Genomic DNA, 20035 nt, shown 5'->3' with positions numbered 1-20035 from the left:
CTGCAAAGAGTAAGTAAATAGTTAATTAAATTAATTATTTATCATTATGTATTTAAATCTACATCTACACTTCTACACTATTATATAAAGAGGAAAAGTTTGTTTGTAGGGGTAATCAATGTCTGGAATACCTACTGAACCGATTTTGAAAATTATTTCACCAGTAGAGTAGCTACATTATTCTTGAGTAACATAGGCTATATTGTATTTTCAAAAAAGTAAGAGGTCCCTACGAAAATTGTAAAAACCCGTGTGAAGCCGTGGCGGGTCGATACTGTTATTTTAAATAAGAGCCATTGATTGAACTAAATTTAGCGCTGAATTGAGCTATTTCAAACATACACGTTCTTTGAAGCACATAGGTACATCATTTTCATGTCCTTTGTAGCAGTCAAAATTAGTGTGAAAGGAAGAAAGAAAGAAATGCCTGCCTTGCCAAGTAAAGTTCCTAGTCCCCGACTCTTAGGATCTCCAAAACCAGTCATAAGGAAAAATTTTAATTGAGCTATTTCAGCTTAGAGCAAGCAGTGTTTTTGTGCCTCTATGCCACGCCACTGGTAACAATACACGCCACTGGTAACAATACACGCCACTGGTAACAATACACGCCACTGGTAACAATACACGCCACTGGTAACAATACACGCCACTGGTAACATTGGATATCAAATTGTAAGCAAAAACGAGTTCGCACCCTTCTTGTGTGTCAGTCAGTATTCTGGCAAAATTAATACTTGGGGTTTAGTATTGGTTCACAATATTAGACCATTTATTAGACTAAACTTACCAGTTAGTTTACTTTTGGTGTAAATTATAATTTTTCCACGTGTTTAATAGTTCAATAGTCTTTTCTTAAAAAGTTAACGAACTTATTAACTACACCAATAGTAAACGTTACCTTGGTTATAAGTTAAGGTGAATGACCAAAAACATATTAGTTGTACAAATAAAAATACAGAATATTTTAAACATAACTGTGGAAAAATATTTATTTGGAATTCGTTAGTAGTTAGCACATGATAATTAATCTCGACAATTAATTACAAGAAAAAAATCGCAGACAATCTTCACGATGATTCGTTAAAAGACAAAAAGCATCACGGTCTCTCACCTTGAGATGAAACTGTGTGCATTGACTGCCTCTGCCATAGTACTGGACCACCGGGTCTAAAAAATATGTGAAGGTGACTTTGAAGTGTGTGAAAATCTTTAATGTTGTTTACACTTCCGTCCTGGCATCCTAGCTAGAATTTATATTTTGTCAGAGTACGTTATATTTTGTCATATAATACGTAATAACTAGTACTTATGTTAATTTATGGATTGGTCGGAAGTCAACTTAGAACAACTTTTTACTTTTAGTATTAGCATATAAATATAAGTATTTATATGAAGCCAGAAGGTTCCCTATCAGGATTTAAAATTGACTGGTGATTTGATTCCCGCGCTTAGTTTTATTCACGCATTATTATAGTAGTAATATGAGTCCAACGAACCGATACGCCATCACGGTTCTCAATTTCTCCGTGTGTGTCATCTCTTAGGCGTGTTACTCGTTACTAGAAGAAGATAACATTGTTATTTATGACCACCTCGATTAATTATCACCAATACTAATGGCGGATAACAATTTGATTCACACCTAGATAATTTGCGCGAGGAAAAACATAATAAATAACGGAGTTTGGGAGATTAAGTGGAAGCGGGTGACACATAAACAGACAAGGGTCCCGGGATGTGACGTCACCAGGAAGCTCCTGGATTTATGGGACAGAGCCGTGAAAAATGTAAGGGTTCGATCGAGGGTATCCAAATCGACTAGCCCCGCATGGGTAGCTTATTACAATTTTCGTAGGGAACTCTAATTATTTTTGAAAATAAAATATAGTTTATGTCACTCAGGAATAATAGGTTTCTGCTGGGGAAAGAATTTTCAAAATCGGTTAAGTATTTTCAGAGATTACTCCCTACAAACAAACTTAAAAACTTTACCACCCTTTACAAAACCACCCTAAAACTGATAATTTCATACTTTATATTCAGCGCGACAATCCATTGCGTAGAAGTCCTAAATTATCGAGTTGAGATTTATTAGGTCTTCCCCGAGTCAGGTGCGTCGTGTCCCGTCGACTGCCGTGTAAGGGACTGTCCACATTCCATCCGCAAACCGTACACGGACCGTTTCCGTCATGAAACATATGGTATGATTCGGTAGCTATATGAGGCACCGAATTATACTTACTATAAAGTTAATGGAAATTTTAGAGACGTGTAATTGTTAACCTCTCGTTGAAAACGCAACGTCGGAAATTATCGAAACGGAAATTACGTCATCAAGCAATTCCTGAGGCATGATAGCTAAGTGGTTTAGACGTCCGCCTTTATACGGGAGGTCGAGGGTTCGATCCCGGGCATGGACTTCTAACTTTTCGAAGCTATGCGTCAATAACATTAAATGTTCTCAAAGGTGTGTAAAGTCTGCCACTACGCTTTTGGCCAGCGTGGTGCTTAGCTTTAATACTTCTCATTCTGAAAGGAGACCCGTGCTCAGTAGAGGCCTGGCGATGGATTGAGATGATGATAATGATTACGATGAATCGAGTAGGTACATTTCGCTAGAAAGTACTAGATTAAGTTTAGAGATTGTGTACAATAGAATTTTATTAGCCACACAGTGACGGAGAGAGCCCTGTTAAACAAATTATGGATTTACGATGAAATAAATTACATTATAAGTATAAATTGTTACGGTTATACTCACGTATTTAGTCGATATAAGCATGACTAGTTTATTTATTTAGTATTCAATTTAGTATGAGTATAGCCATAACAATTTATATCTATCTACATATAATGGAAATCACTCACGATGGCTTGAACGTTAAAATAAATTGCAGTTTTTTAATTAATTAAATAAATTACTAGCGAATTCTGCTTTCTTATGAGAATCCGGCAGTAAGCAGTTGCGTGTGGACAGTTCTTTAAATAAGTGTGCCATAAATAATTCACACTTGGTCGTAAATATTTTACATTCCGACTAAAAGGTAGACGCTGGCAGCATCACCAATTCAATTTGTTCGAGAGATTTAATTGGATAGAAAAACAATTGGATTTCCTATGAGCTAACTGGGGTAGTAAATTGGTAATGGTGACAGAATTCCAGCTGTAGGATGCTCGTATTTTATCTCGAAGACAGTTCAATATTGAGAACTTTAGTTCTATTCGTGCTTTTTGTAATAGTCTTGACTAGCGCGTTCTAGCTTGGGCGAGCAGAAATTATTTGTATTAAGAGCTTCGTAAATCAAATAGTAAAAAACCGGACAAGGGCGAGTCGGACTCGCACACGACGGTTCCGTACCATCGTAATTCTTTTTAAGTTTTTTAATTTGCATGACGGCCATGTTAGAATTCACCATCTTGGTTTGTTATTATTAATTATAACATAAAATTAAAACATACTCTGTGAAAATTTCAACCATCCACTTACCTATTATGGTCCATGACAAGCCCGCTTGACAGACAGATAGACGGACGGAGAATCGGGTATGGAACTCTAACAATATGGGAACGTTAGCTAAAAACTGTAGACGATTACAATTAGATGTATATGTATTGTATGCTTAAAAAAATCACATGGTTAAACTTGATGGTTAAATAATTAAGATTCGCTCACAACCTCCAAAAAAAACCCTTTGACTCTAGTATGTACTCATTCTTTACATATCTCTCGACTTCTAGGTCAAGGTCTATGCACCTTTGAGCAATGTCAAACATTTCGACACCAAAAATAACTACTCAAGTGCGGCACGTCAGAACAAAAAACACGTGTAAGTAAAGCAGCACGTGTAAGAACGAACTGTCTTACCACTAAAAAGATAAAGTTCAATACTAAAACCCACTCACTCCTCTTAATAAACGCTCACTCCTCTTAATAAACGCTGAAATATAGTAAAAAAACATGTTTTTGGTTTTTGTCGCTTGATATATTTTTATATTGAATTATTTGGAGATTTTTGGAGACCCTCACTTTTTTGCATGTAACTTCCGTAAGGTCGATTTTTTTTGGATAAAATCTACCCTATGTCACCCTGACCATAACAACAAAACGATTTACCTACACTTCATTCATCAAAATCGGCCGAGTAGTTTAGGCGCTACGGTGGCACACACAGAATCTGATACAAACCTACATACATAAATCATAACCCTTCTTTTTGGCTTTGGCGTAGTCGGGTAAAAAGAAGAATAATCAGGAATCAAGTCATTTTTGTGTGAATTTTTCTCTTGTTAAATAATGTGTTCCAAGTCAAACTACACATTACCTTGGTCTACAGACAAAATTAAATAGTGTGTCTTGTAGGAATGATGGTACGGAAACCTTCGTGTGTGACTCTGACTCGCACTTAACTGTTTTTTTATTTGAGGGGGCATGTATCGTGTACTATATAGTGTTTCTAAAAGCTCTTACCAGAAACTAAGCATACATTAATACAAGCAGATTTATTAATGTTGCTCTCAAGTTTCACTTTGCCTACTTCGCGAAGTAAACCGAAGATTAACAATCTCTATAAATTCTAAATGAACCCACATTTGCGTGAACGATTACATCTGTCTTAGATTGTTAATAAATAAATAAATAGACGCAAGTTTATTTCAAGTAACAAAGACTTACAAGGATTACTTACGCTATATAAAATCTATCTACTTAGTCTAAACTAAACTGAATAGACTATTTGGCTAATTTTTGGAAATCGTTTTAAATTACCCTATAATATATTACAATATAAAACCACACTACATTGAAATTTTTCGGAAGGTCCACTGTATTAAGAATAAAAATCAATGATAAAGTTTAAGTTTTGAAAACCACCTCAAAAAGTATTTTTTTTTAAAGAATATTTATAGGCACGTTGATTCCCACGAAGTAAACGTAATCTGCTAGGTCGAGTAAGTATGACAGTAAAAATAGTACAACGGGTGGGATTTGGACTGCCGACCTTTCCGATTTCAGTCCGCTGTTATAACCGTTGAGCTATTGAGGCTTCCCAAGTTTGTTTCTGGGATAGCACTCCATCACTTTTGACGTGACAACGTCTTATAATTCGATAGAGCCGGCTGCACGCACGAAAAAACATGACTCATGCGGCGTTACCTCGCTCTGAGGCGTTCCATGTAAGGCTTGAAGTGCAAGCGAGAGCGCGGAACGAGCGACAAAACAGCACAATCGGCCTTTGTTGTCACGTTCAACTATCGTCAGTAAACCGACTTTACAGACAACCAATTTTTTTAGTTTATTTCCTAGGCATGGCTATAGATAGTTATTTATGTAGAGACATATATCCCGGTAATGGGTGCCGCCTAGCACTCACCGAGGGGAATTAATAACCGTCAAACGAATCGTAGTCTTTATGCAATGGACACTGATTTATCACTCCACCGTGGACTTGTTCGTGCGTTACTGAGGGATCCATAACACGGGCGAATATGTTTATTTTGTTTATTCAAGGGTTTCCTATTATGTTGTGGCTATATTAAGGTTAACGTCAATGCCCAACAACGCCATAAATATCGCGATAGTCAAATGAGTGGTGACTCTTGAACGGTTAACGTCTAATGCCAATTGAACTGGGGTTAAAATCGTCTAATGAGATATGATTATAATATAATCTGATTTTCAACAACCTTTCATATTTGCTAAGAGTGCAGCAATTTAGTTAACTTGTATGGTTGAGGTTGCTCAGTAGTAAGTAACATTAAAGCCTGTTCGTATACGATTTTTGTAGATTTTAATTTCGGTGGATAACGCCAAACGGCATTGTGAATGCCGTTGTACGTTGATCGTGGCTGTTCAACGGCGTTTGCCGTTAAACGCCGTTGAACATCGCATTGTTGACCGTTAATGGCCGAAGGAGAAGATAAACTACGAGCATTTATAATTGTAAATTCTTATTTCTTTCACACTTCTAGACTTATTCCGATTATATTTCTGTGGTAGGCACTGAACTACCCGCCTGACTAATTATTACACAAACTGTGCCCAGCGTTGGATTGCGACGGCGACGCGCGCCAATTTCCTGTTATACATGTTAAATGGCCGCCAATCAACCCCTATTCCACCCACCCCCTATTCTCAGGGCTGCAATTCAATTGTCTACGTGTTCTCGTATCGACATTTGGCGTGATAACTCTCTAATTAGTTTGTGTAAACCGTAAAGAAAATCCGATTTTGTGATGGTTTATAATAAGTATAATTAGTATAACTATTTTTTTAATTTATTGATGGTGTTTTAACTTACCAATTAACCTAACCTGAATGAATCTGATATTTGGTATAATAACATATTTTGAGAAAATAACAAAAGTTCTTGATGACGCCACACTGATCTCAGCTCCGCTGTACATATTTTACACCCCCCCCCCCCCCCCTTTAAAAGTCATGTATAATAAAAATTATACAGACAGATACACAGATACACACGTCAAACTTATAACACCCCTCTTTTTGGGTCGGGGGGGTTACAAAGCTCACGGTCTGTCACTTAAAGCCTAAGTTATGCCTACTTATTAAAAATACTTTTTGGTTACCAAGTTAAAAATAAGTATAGGAAAATATAAAATCAAAGTCGAAAACAGAATACACATTGAATAAAATGAGATACATCCTTCCTTAGACGAGAGTTGGATCTAAAATAGATGGCAAAAGTGATTGAAGTGTATTCAAGCGAAAGCGAACAAATAGGTACTTTATTGAGAGTTACATTAGGTTTTATTCGATATATAAGAATAAAATATTAATGTATCGAGTTAGTTTTGTACAGGTAAAATGCCTTGAAGGAAATAGCTTTACTAAGAAATTCTTTGCTATACCTACTTAGTTGCTTTTTTAATAAGAATACTGGCAAGTATTTCGGTGCTCAGTATATCACAGTAATGTTATAAAGGCGGAAGTTTGTGTGTATGTGTGTTTGTTACTCCTTCGCGCAAAAACTACTTGACGGATTTGGCTGAAATTTTGAATGGAGATAGATAATATCCTGGATTAGCACATAGGCTACTTTTATCCCGGAAAATCAATGAGTTGAAATTCATGGGATTTTTCAAAAACCTATATCCACGCGAACGAAGTCATAGGCATCAGCAATTTTATTATTAAAAGAAGTCGAAACAAAATTGTCCTTCTCCCTATTCTTCGTTAAATGTTATTTTTTCTTGTAGACAGAGGCCATTTATGAATTTTTGGCTTTTAGGGCCTTCCATCCATACTTATTAATCAGACATTCCTATATTTCGACGCTCGAATTCTTGTAAAATCTCATACTAAGCAGACAGAAAATACAAGTGCGGTGACATTCAGAGAGGTCTCTCGTCACTCGCTCTATACAAACGTAGTTCCAATTTCATTTGAATATTAAGCAACCAAAGTCCATGAAATTTTGCAGACATATTCTAGAAACTAATATCTATGCATGTGCTTTTCCAGATTTCCGTTAAAATATTCGGTTTCAAAGTTACGCGGTCTTAAAAATTCACATACAAATCTTTGAGCCCCTGTAATTTTAAAACTACATATTTTTAGAAAAATCTCAAACCACACAGGCACAGATATTAGTTTCTAGAATATGTCTGGCATAGACTTTGGTTGCTTAATATTCAAATGAAATTGGGACTACGATTGTATGGAGTAAGTGACGGAGAGACCCCTCGATAGCACAGACCAGTGCTCGATAGTCAAACAGTGAAATAGCGCTGACCCATTTACCCCGTGGCCCGGAACCGGCGACACCCTGTCTTGTCCGAGATGCATAAATTTCATCTTGGGATGCAGCGTGCATGGCTTGATATTCAGTCGACGGTGAAAATTGTCTCCGTAATGCGATGAGTTCCGAACTGCTGTTTTGGTTGCATCTATAATTTACTTAGTAATTTCTATAACGATTAAAGATTTCTTGGCACCGCAATTTGGCAATTGGCTGTTTCCATTTTCAAACTATAAAACATGGTAACCCTGACCCTGGTCCGAATTTTACTTAGGCGATAACCTCGCCTTTTGTAATTTTTTACAAGTTACCACTTTTACTGCGATATCACTTAGTGGTACCTAAGTAGTCTTCTTAGACTACATCAAGTAATGATGAAGTCTTCTTAGACTTCATTACTTACCGGAACTTATCGAAACCGGGGTAAATTAAAGCAAAAAATAACGCAGATCCGTTGCTCTCGCATAATGATGGATAATGATGACTGAATTTAACAATTATTTTACTTAGGCGATAACTTCGCCTTTTTTAATTTTTTTACAAGTTACCCCTGTTACTGTGATATCACTTAGTGGTACCTAAGTAATGATGTAGTCTTCTTAGACTTCATTACTTACCGGAACTTATTGGAGCCGGGGTAAATTAAAGCAAAAAATCACGCAGGTCCGTTGCTCTCGCATAATGATGCATAATGATGACTGAATTTAATAATTATCACTCCGCCATGCCAATTTAAAACCACTGATTCAAATGTATATTTAAAATCACGCACCATTTAAAAATTAAAACTCGATGCCTATTTATAAGTGCTAGTAGTTCAATCATAAAACAGATATCTATCTCTGAAATCAAATTTCCATCCGAGCTTATCCGTGAACGCAACTTGTGTACACAAATATAACTCGTATGTAGTGTAAATATAGAGGTTATAATGGAATGAGAATGCTAACACGATATTTTACCGACAAGTGTGCGACGCGCCCGCTCACATGAAAAAAGTAAATATCATCTGCCTCGGAAATTGAAGGAATATGAAATGTGATTTCATAATAACATAATATTTTATACCACTGAAAATGTTTCAAAGCACGCTTTGTGGAAACGTGATAATAATATATTCTCAAAGGTGTCTGAAGTCTGCTAATCTACACTGAACCAGCATGGTAGCTGTGGCCTAAACATTCTGAGAGGCACTCGTACTCAGTAGTGGGCCGGCGATGGGTCAATCATGATGATAATAATAATATGAATTTAAAATGAGATTTTAAAAATACTTGTGCTTAGCTGCAATCACAAAAGATAGAGATATACGATACGTTACAAAGAAACCATACTACTTATTAATAAATGTAAACTTCCCAATTTCTCTACCCAGCCAGAATGAACTATGAGTTATGTTATGACCCAGGCAGGTTAGAACTATTGATGTAGGAGGAATAGCTGCGCAAAGGATCAGCCTGGCTGACCAACGTGGTAATGCAGCATTATTCTTGGCACCATCCCACGTGGACATGATTCGTACATTAATAAGATAAAGTTAACTTTAAGTTTTATTATATTTTTAGTGGTTCATAAATTAAAACAGCTCATTTGTACCTTAGAACTGTAAGTAGATAAGTACATTGAAAAATATTTATGTCTGTAACTCAGCTTCTACTTTTATTTGTATTTTACATTATTATGCTTTTCAAAATATAGATGAAAAATTAAAAGTCGGTCCTATACCTACGGACCAAACCGAACTACTTAATAAGCCCGTCAAATGGTAAACATACAGAAATTAGGGCTTCCGGGTTGTTCGGAACTTACTCACAGCGTATGTATTTACATCGACCGAATAATATGTTTCCGCCCACGGCCTACCAAAGTTTGTGGATCTAGAAAGTTGGAGCTAGTCACTGGATACACGTTTTGGGCTGGACGGCAGGGCATTGTGAAATTCAAACCCGAAAAATGGACCTCAAATTTCGTTATTGAATTGTGTTGTGGTACATTTTTTGTGGAAAGATCTATGTCCAGCTACGGGCACAGATTAATCAATGATGCTCGTTCTGAGTATTATTCCTCACTTTTGAGCATTAGCTGCGAGTGAATATTAGGCGTTTGACCTTCCACCTAGTAGAGTGTCAACCAACACTACGCCTTCCATTCGGAGGTCGCTATTCCAGCAGCTTGGGACCCCAACGCCTATATTGGTATTTTGAACTAAATGCCCTGCGTCGATCACTCTGATTCTCCTACGGATCTCCTCATTTCTGATTTGATCACTCCAAGCCTAACTCTCTTCATCGCCAGCTGAGCGGCTTTGAGCTCTCTTATGAAGCCTATAACTAGTTAGCGACCATGTTAGATCCAGAATATGTGATCAATGAATAAATCAAAAAGACCTAACTCCTGAAATATACCCACTCACTCTTGGAGTAAGTATAGTCTGCAACTTGTAAGTTTCCGTCGGAATGTGTCGCTATTGTCAATTTGTCTCAACTCCACTCAACTTGGCAACAAAGTGAAGTTCCTGTCTATTGCAATAAGTGTTTGCAATTTCTTCGTCCCTTCAACAATGGATGCGAATATGCATTTTTGAGATGCAATATTTCATTGCGACTGACTTCCTTCACAGTATTCCTATTTTTCTATAAAAGAACTACAGCGAGGTATCGTTTTCACAGAAAACTGTCTATTCTAGATAGAGAAAAGAAAGAAAAAAACTTTTATTTTTGGAAGCTGTGTTATGTTATCTCGGCGCCTCTAATACTTGAGCATTAAGTCAAAAGACCTCAAGCAGAAGAAACGCCGGAAAAAACTGTTTATTTAACTGTATATTTTTTCATCTGAATATTGAATCGTTTTTTATAAGACATACTACCGAAACGCTAAATCTATTAGTGGCAAGTCTTTGTCGGTAAGGTGGTATGGTTATAGGTGGTGGTCAAACCACCTGAGCGGAATTAAAAATTACGAATTCCCAAAAGTAACCCTGGACCTCTGCCTTCAGCGGTCACTGTCATAAACCATGTACTTAGTATACCTATCTAGGTTTTACTTATATATGTTACGGGCAACGTGATTAATTGGGCATTATTAATAAGGACCGGCCATTATTAATAATGCCCAAGAGCGATGGGCAAAGTGATTAATTTATCACTTTGACCGGCCATTATTAATAATTCCCGACGGCCCGTGGTCCATGTAATAAATCAGTGTTTGAGATAGCTTGAATTTATCACTTGGACCGGGCTGTATGAATAATTCCCTACTTGTAGCCGGGCAATGTGATAAATTGGACCGCGGCCGTTGGCAGGGGCGTGTACGTGCGGGGGGAGGGCCTTAGGTTAGGTTAGCTAAGGTTAGGTTAGGTTAGCTCCTCTTCCATTGGCAGAGGAAGCTCGAGTCACCCACTGCTGGTCATAAGATTATCGAAGCTATCCATCCCATCCTCGAGGATTGGACGAAGAGGAAGCATGGAGCACTCACGTTCCACCTTGTACAGGTTCTTACGGGGCACGGGTGCTTTGGAAGATACCTGTGTAGTGTCTCAGACACGGCACAACATACGCTGGCAGAGTGCCAGGCGTGGACGAAGCCTCACCAGTCACTGGTGGATATTATGGGGCAGGAGCTCACATTTCCCGCCGTGATTAAATCCATGGTGGACAGTGACAGAGCCTGGCAAGCGATGGTCTCCTTCAGCGAGGAAGTAATGACGCAGAAGGAGGCAGCGGAGCGGCTGAGAGAGGAAGCCGAAAGCTCTCATCCCATGCGCTGCAAGAGAATCGGGCGCAGGCGAGCTGCACACGACCGTCGCTTGCCCCCTTGAGTAGGGCCTCCGGGTAATAGACACGGGGAGTCTGTTACCCGCGGGAGAGTAGGTCCTCGAGTTGGAAGGCAAGCCCTTGTTTCCAGCGAGCCTTAAACGGTGTTGGGGCCCCTTTCAGTCCCAGAGCTGTGCCTGCCTTGGCGGGCACCGTTAGCCGGGTCGCAGTTCAAAACGCTCGTGTCCCTGTGTCCAGCAACAACGATTGAGACGGTAAGCCGTGGGGTTTTAGTCGTTAAGAGTCCGACATAACCACCTCGCCTCGCCGAGCACGGTGGTATCCATGAGGATTTTCCCACGTATAAAAAAAAAAGCTTAGGTTAGGTTAGGTTCTTTCATTTAATTAACAAAAACACTACAGTTCACCTATTTTATTACTTTGCCCAAGACAGGGTGGGCATTATTCATAATGGCCGGGAAAAGTGATTAATTATGCTGTTTTAATCACATTGCCCAATTGAGTCGGGCATTATTAATACAGACCGGCCCTTATTAATAGTGCCCGGACTTATCAAATTGCCCGTAACATATACATTCCCACATCCGATATATCCGGCTTTCATTTCATATATTTTTGTACCAGAAAATATCGTCTCACTGGATTTAATACGTTAATACACTTGAAGCGGTGCAGATCCTGCTTCCCCATTCAAATTCAGTTGAAAATAAATTTTTCCGGTGAAATGTAGTTTGAAAACTGTGAGGCAGCAAAGGTTTTTTTATACAAGTGGCTCCTCTATCGAATCGGAATATCTTTCTGTGGTCGGAATGCGGAAAATATTATTTTAGTTTTTTCAGCTTGCTTGTAAAGCCAAAGTATTCTCTATCGCCAATCACTAACTACCTCACTACATCCATACTTAATATTATAAATTCGAAAGTGAGTCTGTCTGTCTGCTATTTTTTCACGGCCCAACAGTTTAACCGATTCTGACGAATCATCATCTAGTCATCTAGTATATTATAAATGCGAAAATGTGTTTGTTTGTCCTTCATTTATGTCGCAACGGAGCAACAGATCGACGTAATTTTTTGCATGGGTATAGTAAAAGACCTGGAGAGTGACCTAGGCTATTTTTTATTCCAGTAAACAAAAAGTTCCCACGGGATTATTAAAAACCTAAATCTACCCGGACGAAGTCACGGGTATCAGGTGGTAATACCTATACCTATATCTAAATGTACAGCACTACGCAGACGTCCACTGCTGGATTTATCTCAGATCACCGCCATCTAGTGGTCCCCTGCGACTCGTGTTCACAGAATTTTTGCGAAATTTTCACAGAATGTGTATTTCTATTGCCGCTAAGTATAACAACAAAACAAATATTAATAATTTCATAATTTTCGCCATGAAAAATAAAAAAATTAAGTGTTATTTCTTGTACGATGGTACGGAACCCTTCCTGTGCGAGTCCCACTCGCACTTGACCGATTTTTTCTAACTAATTTAGGTATTTATTTCTTTCGTTTTCCTACAAGACTATTTTATTATAACACTAGCTGATGCCCGCGACTTCATTCGCGTGGATGTAGATTTTTTTAAAATCCCGTGGGAACTCTTAAATTTTCCGGGATAAAAAGTAGCCTATGTGCTAATCCAGGGTATAATCTATCTCCATTCTAAATTTCAGCCCAATCCGTCCAGTAGTTTTTGCTTGAAGGAGTAACAAACATACACACACACACACACACACACACATACAAACTTTCGCCTTTATAATATTAGTGTGATATATAGTGTGATGTGATATTCCATACTATTAGGATTAGGTACCTAATACAGATCTACTTCGCCTTTGGGATTAAGATATTGATCCAGTTCTCGGAACTCTGCAAGCGGATAACGTTGTATCTAGGCTAGATTTATGCACATAATCCTGACGTTTCGGCGAAATACTAGAACTTTTACACTGAATCGATACAGCTTTGAGGAGAGACGAGTTTCGTGGTATTCCCTCTTTATAGCGAAGTCTTTGTAGGAAATTCAATATCCGGACTTGATTTGTTTCAGTTTATAATACTTATTGTTACCTAATACTTTAACATATTATAAATTGAAACAAATATCGGGGTATGAGGTGGAGCGTCCCCCCGCCTCATACCCCGATGGCCATGTCAACCAGTCGCGCACTATAGGTAAGTATGATATGATAAGAACTACCTGTTATTCCAACAAAACCGCTACCATTTTATAATTAACTAGCTGATGCGTGGGTTTTTTAAAATTCCCGTGGGAACTCTTTGATTTTCCGGGATAAAAAGTAGCCTATGTGCTAATCCAGGGTATAATCTATCTCCATTCTAAATTTCAGCCCAATCCGTCCAGTAGTTTTTGCGTGAAGGAGTAACAAACATACACACACACACACACACATACAAACTTTCTCCTTTATAATATTAAGTGTGATTAGTGTGATGGAAGGGCTCGCGAGCTTCATTAATGAGAAAATATATAACAGAGATGAAATCAAACTCACATTTTCGTAACAAAATTTACGATAATAATATTAGATACGTAGGTATCTACAGAATGTTATAAGCTTTCATGAAAGATTTGCATATTATCATGTCGTATCGTATCTGCGTGGAATCGAATCATCTCTCGGGTTACACGGGGCACAGACGGTATACTCCTGGGGGATTCGGCTATCGATCCCATCAAGCTGAAGTGTAGGATAACGTCGTAGCCTAGATTTATGTAGATAATCTAGACCGAGCACTAAATATTTTATGTGAAAATACGATTCATCTTAGCTGGAAATTATTTTTTCATGCAAGGTATGAATTATTATTGTACCTACATAGAACATGAAAAAATTTAATGAATATAGGTACTATATAAAATATTTGCACGCCATTTCATGGCACATACTGATACTACATGAATAATTGTAATACCTTTGGTAACCTGCATTTAAAGCAAATAAACGATTGATTGATTGATACCTAATAGCGGTGCGGTACTTGGGAGCGCTGATCTAGCTTCGGGAAGTCAGGGATTCGATCCCGGGCACGCACCTTTAATTTATCGGAGTTACATGCGTTTAAAACAAAATATCGGATAAACGGGCAAATCAATTTATATTAGGGGCGCGCACACACGAGCAACTTTTGTGTTTTTGCAGAGACAAAAGTTGCTTGCGCATTTAAAATGCAGATTGACAGGATCTAAACCGAGCTTGTCTTTTCCACAGATATTTTTGTGAAAAAGATAGCACTGCTTTAAGTTTTGTGGCCTTCTCAAAAACTTAACATAGTGCTGCTTTAATAGACGTCTCAACTTCTTCGAATAATTAAAAATTTATTTTAACTTTTAAATTCTAATGACTCCTACTTTCAAACCTTTGTTTAACTATAAATAATTCCAGTAATATGTTACTCGTTAATAAATTTTAAGTAATCAAGGCTATTTTTCCTTTATTTTCAGATGAAGTGGATGTGATTGGCTACACGTCGAACCAAAGCGACAGTGAGTCGCTAGTGTCGGGGCACAGCGGCGACAGCGGGGTCGGCGTCGCACGCGGCCGGTCGCGGTACTGTAGCAAGCCTGCGCGCGCGCGGTATACTAGGGTCTAGGTGAGGAGGTATACTTGACACGTGGAACCAAACAGATAGTGAGTTACTAGTGTTAGGGCACTAGTATCTAGACTCTAGGTACAGACGGAGGACAAGTCACGAAACCAGGGCGACTGCTGAGTTAGTTTCCTGGCATATCAGTACAATTTGCTTTGTGAACCGGCAAAAGAGCCACATTGTCTATACTCTACATTAAATAAATAACTACCATTTTTTTAATAAGCATCTTGATTAGATTAAAGTGATCTACGAAACTTTCATGTAAACATTTCCTATCTCATTCCAGGTGGAAGGAGCGCGGCGCGCGACCATCTTCGTATAAAACAAAACAATCGTAGGACATTATGTTGGTACATGTACCGAGGCGCATGTTGTTGGCGAGTGACTCGCCCTGCGCCCGCGCCGCTCACAGTGACACTTACACACACACACACACACATACACACACTCCGCGACCATTACCGAGTACAAAATTGCCAAAAAAGCATTGTAAAAAATCAACGTTATTTTTCTCTTCTCTTTCAAATTACAAAATACAATTGGCATCGGGCTAAAAGAACTCTGACCACTATACCTGCGCAATGGACGATTAATTAACACAATCATTCATACTAGTATGTGAGTTGAAGTTAGAATCACGGACAACGAAATAGATCGTTTTCTTTGGGTGGTAGGTATGAACTACGAAATAACTGCAGGTCGGTCCAGAAAATTTGTATCAACCATTATTACACGACGCAACTGTTGTGATTGGCTGAATTTATAGTATTCTTGTTGCAATAAGGCATTGTGGCCAATAGTGAGCGAGCGTCAACCAATCAGCGGTGATTGCGATCGTCACACTGTTGCTGTCATTTTAAAATAATCGAGCCACCCAATCCCCATATCGTTGCACTATTTCTCCGTCAACCTTTCGCTTGTCGCACTGTAGGAACGTACAGTATTTATTCATGCGCAGACGCATCCCCAACTGACGTCCAGAGTTCTTTTTACCTAAAGCCAATTGTGTATTTAGATTCTTTTGGTGTTAAAAGTTGAAACTTATTAATTAATTTTTTAAGTGTTTTAAAAAGTAAACGCAAATCTCCAAAATTCACGCCATCATCACAAAGGGGCTATAAAAATTGTTTAAAAAAATAGTTTTCATACAAAAATTGATTTTTGCCCCGAATAATTTGAAAAAAAATTATCACATTTTTTATTCCATAAATATACATATTTATTACTTACTTACAGTATGTTTAAAGTTCGAAGATTATTATTATGTTTAAAATTTAAATTCCTTATTAGGTACTTATTGTTACTGATTTCACAAAAAAATGATAATAATAATTATTGTCGCTCCAATGCGAATGTTGTATAGATATCAATTTTATATTTTGTATATAATTTTTTCTTGTATAATTTAATCAAATAGTTTTAGATCTGTGCGTGTTGGGCGGTATATCTGACCGCTATTAAATTGTTACTTTAACGATTTTTGACTGGGTTATTTTAATCATGGCAACCCATCAAAATAAATAAGTTAATAACATCTAAAATTAACAAAAAAAAAATACTAAAATGTGCGGCTATGAGAATTTTTATGTAACAAATCGCATAGATCGCTTATTATTTTATTTTCTATAAACCTTATTTCATATTATTGTGTTTCTTTAAAAGATTTCGTAAACGCCATTCTAGACTACAATCTCAAAAGAGCCTAGCCCCAGAGCCAGTAAAATAAAGAAAAGAATAACATTTTTGAAGATGGCGTAAGCGATTTCCAAAGAGTAAGGAACATGCAGATGATACACACGGAACTTTGCGCGAAGTTTTAGAAAATGGGAATTAATGAGACAGAAAGTTCATATTGGCGGATACAATTACGCGGGGAAGTTCAACGTGTGTACATCTGTAATACTCGTATGTCCAACATTGCTAACTAACACCGTATTGTTAAGTATTAATATTCAATGTTTTATGATCTCACTTCATTTGTCACAGGCCACTGCGAGTAGTCAAGTCATATTTTAATTTTTCTAATTACCTAACTACCTACCGTGCTTTTGTACAATAAGCTTTAATCTTTGAACCAAGGCCAGTTCAGAATCTAACTTAATTTGTTGATTAAAAAGTAAACATCTCAAATGGCATTAACAAAGGTTTTAAGAAAGCTATAATTTTATTTAAAGACTTAAGTCTTAGTTTGCTTGGGTACGTACCAATTTTATATGACAGAAATTCAGATCGAAATTCACTCAAAATGAACATTTTAAAAGTTTCCTACCATTTTGAAGATTAAATTTCATATCAGACACAATTACTCGCATGGTTTCTTATTTATGTAGACGTTCACATACCAAAAATAATATTATATGGAATGGAAAGCTGGACAATACACTATGTTGATAAAAAACAAATGCTAGGATACAGTATGTGTCACCAAAGTTGAAAACGCAAAATGCTGTATGCTAGAAGTGATGCCTCTTGTACGCCACACGTCGTCGGTGTCTCGCTTTACATCTAGCCTCCATTGCGCTGGCTACCGCATTTAAAATGATGCATTAATTAATTATTTTTGGCTGACTTAAAAGGTAAAAAACGTCGATAAACTCTCTTTCTATTGCGTAATTCTTATCTCTTAGCCTCTCTCGTAAGAAATAGAGTTAGAGAGCCGCCTGCCGTAGGTATAATTCTCGGGTGAGTCCGGCCTGAAAGGAAAATAAATATAGTAACAACTGCTCACGACTGCGAAATTCCAACTTTGGTGACGATACCTGTAACGTCTAGAGAAGATTACACAATATATTTTTGTTATGACTATTGTATCTTATAATAATAAATTGTTAATTCATTTTATGATGCGTGACTGGTTTCATTGTATATTGTTTGAAAAATATTACTCAAAACGTATTTTTTTAATGGCCCTATGCTCGATTCCAATCTCAACTGCTTTGAACTTTGTTTCGTAACCCTGATTACGTAACTTTGATGGTCGGAATCGCGACAGATGCAATGATTTTTCTATTGCCTCACTAAAAGTCAAAAGTCAAAATCAAAAACATTTATTCAAAATGTTTTTTTGAATGACCTTTTGTTTGTCCGATTTGTTAGATTGGAAAGATGATTTATAGTGGTGATAACTAATTATGTAAACTTGAAACTAAGTTACGAGGGTTCCAAACGCGCCCAAGTCTGAGAAACTATTTGCATATACTCTCATGTTGACTAAATCAGACTGTTGTTGTTGAGAGTTGGGATGGGCTTCGAATTTCAATGTAAAACGACCATTAAAAATTAATAAACTCTATCAAATAATTATGATTGGAGTGGATTTTTATCGCGATAATATTAAACAAAATTCGCACCTCTGAGCCTTAAAATAGTAATGTGTCAATATTGGCTAGACTCGCGTAAGGACCCGGCGCGCTGGACCTATCGACAAGTTTGCTCCCCGTACCTCTGAGATCTAAATTCTCACCCTATTCTATATATTCGAAAGAATTGATTTAAGATTAACACCGTATTCACAATTATTACTATGATTTCTCACAGTGCGCTCGAACGCACAGTGTAGGTTCCACCAATCAGATGACTGTGTCAGGTCAATTTACGATGATCTGATTGGTGGCACCTACACTATGTGTTCGAGCGCACTGTGAGAGTTTTGAATACGGCCGTTTAGTAGTGTTACGAATTCAAGAAAATATTCATGAATTAATGCATTTTGTGATGACGACACCAGTGACCAACTCTTCAGTATAAAAGCTGTCAAGTCTAAGGTCATAGTGTATTTTAGTTGGCGAAATGGAAGAATTGTCACTGTAAAGATGTATTTTCACTAAAGTGGATTGGAGTTAAGGGGAGCAGAGACTTGTGTTTTCGACCAATCGGATTGTTGAGAGATGACGTGATCAAAGTTATTACGTCATCTAACAATAACCTGATTGGTCGATGAACACGCCCCGCTCTGCTTCAGTGACAATTAGTGCTGGATTGTGACGATTGCAATTGTAACCATCAAAAGTTACGTAATAACGGCACTGATGTTCTTTTTAAATTCACATTGTAATTATTGTTTTTAGGTATGGATGTTGTAATAAGTATAGTTATAAACGTATGATTATTGAAATGACAGTCTGATCTCTTAAGATAATGCGTTATCGGTTGCGGCTGAGCCGCGTGTGTCCGTCGGGCGCCTCTTACATTCTAAACCAAAATCTTAAAATATTACGTTTGAAATTCACGCCGAACTTATTTTTTTTAACTACCTTGCCTAACGGTTTTGACTTCTAGGCCTTTTGAACTTTTTAATTTGACTTCTTAATCGGTGTTGCCTCATTGAAAAATTTGACAACTTTGTGGTAATTCGATATTATTGTTTGTCCCGTTCCATTTTTTTTTTACGATAGCTTAGATTCGAAAATTAATATTTTGTTAAAAAAAATTGGTTGTCTGTCAATTCGGTTTACTGACGATAGTTGAACGTGACAACAAAGGCCGATTGTGCTTCTTTGTCGCTCGTTCCGCGCTCTCGCTTGCACTTGAAGCCTTACATGGAACGCCTCAGAGCGAGGTAACGCAGCATGAGTCATGTTTTTTCGTGCGTGCAGCCGGCTCTATCGAATTATAAGACGTCACGTCAATAATGATAGTAATATTTTGTATAGAATTTATGTAATATTAAATGGTTTTTGTATCAACGAGTAAATCTAGTCTTCGTGTGAATTGAATGGGTGCAGTACCTATTTTTCTATAATATTGGGGAGTTTTTACTAAATAAATGAAAAAGTTTTGGCGTGTTTTTAAACGTAATATTATAATTCGAGCCCGATGCTTTACGTCATCTTTTTGCAAGCTATGGCTTTTGTGAATCAACTCAGTGTTGCATTATTATTTTTAA

General features: G+C 37.5%; 1 protein-coding gene across 2 annotated transcripts in view; it reads left to right on the top strand.

Annotated features, from left to right (window-relative positions):
- LOC123870163 (max dimerization protein 1-like) overlaps positions 1–18069 on the top strand; it is a 354224-nt gene extending 336155 nt beyond the window's left edge. For both annotated transcript variants that reach the window (XM_045913356.1, XM_045913355.1), the window contains exons 6-7: positions 15002–15150; positions 15437–18069. In XM_045913356.1, the coding sequence (XP_045769312.1) occupies positions 15002–15150 (149 nt within the window). In that variant the 3' untranslated portion in view covers positions 15437–18069. The remainder of the gene's footprint in view (positions 1–15001; positions 15151–15436) is intronic.
- Positions 18070–20035: the final 1966 nt, after the last annotated feature.

This window comes from Maniola jurtina, chromosome 12, assembly GCF_905333055.1.
Source record: "Maniola jurtina chromosome 12, ilManJurt1.1, whole genome shotgun sequence".
Lineage (NCBI taxonomy): Eukaryota > Metazoa > Arthropoda > Insecta > Lepidoptera > Nymphalidae > Maniola > Maniola jurtina.
The sequence above is the reverse complement of the archived record's forward strand: the minus strand, read 5'-3'. Positions and strand labels throughout refer to the sequence as shown.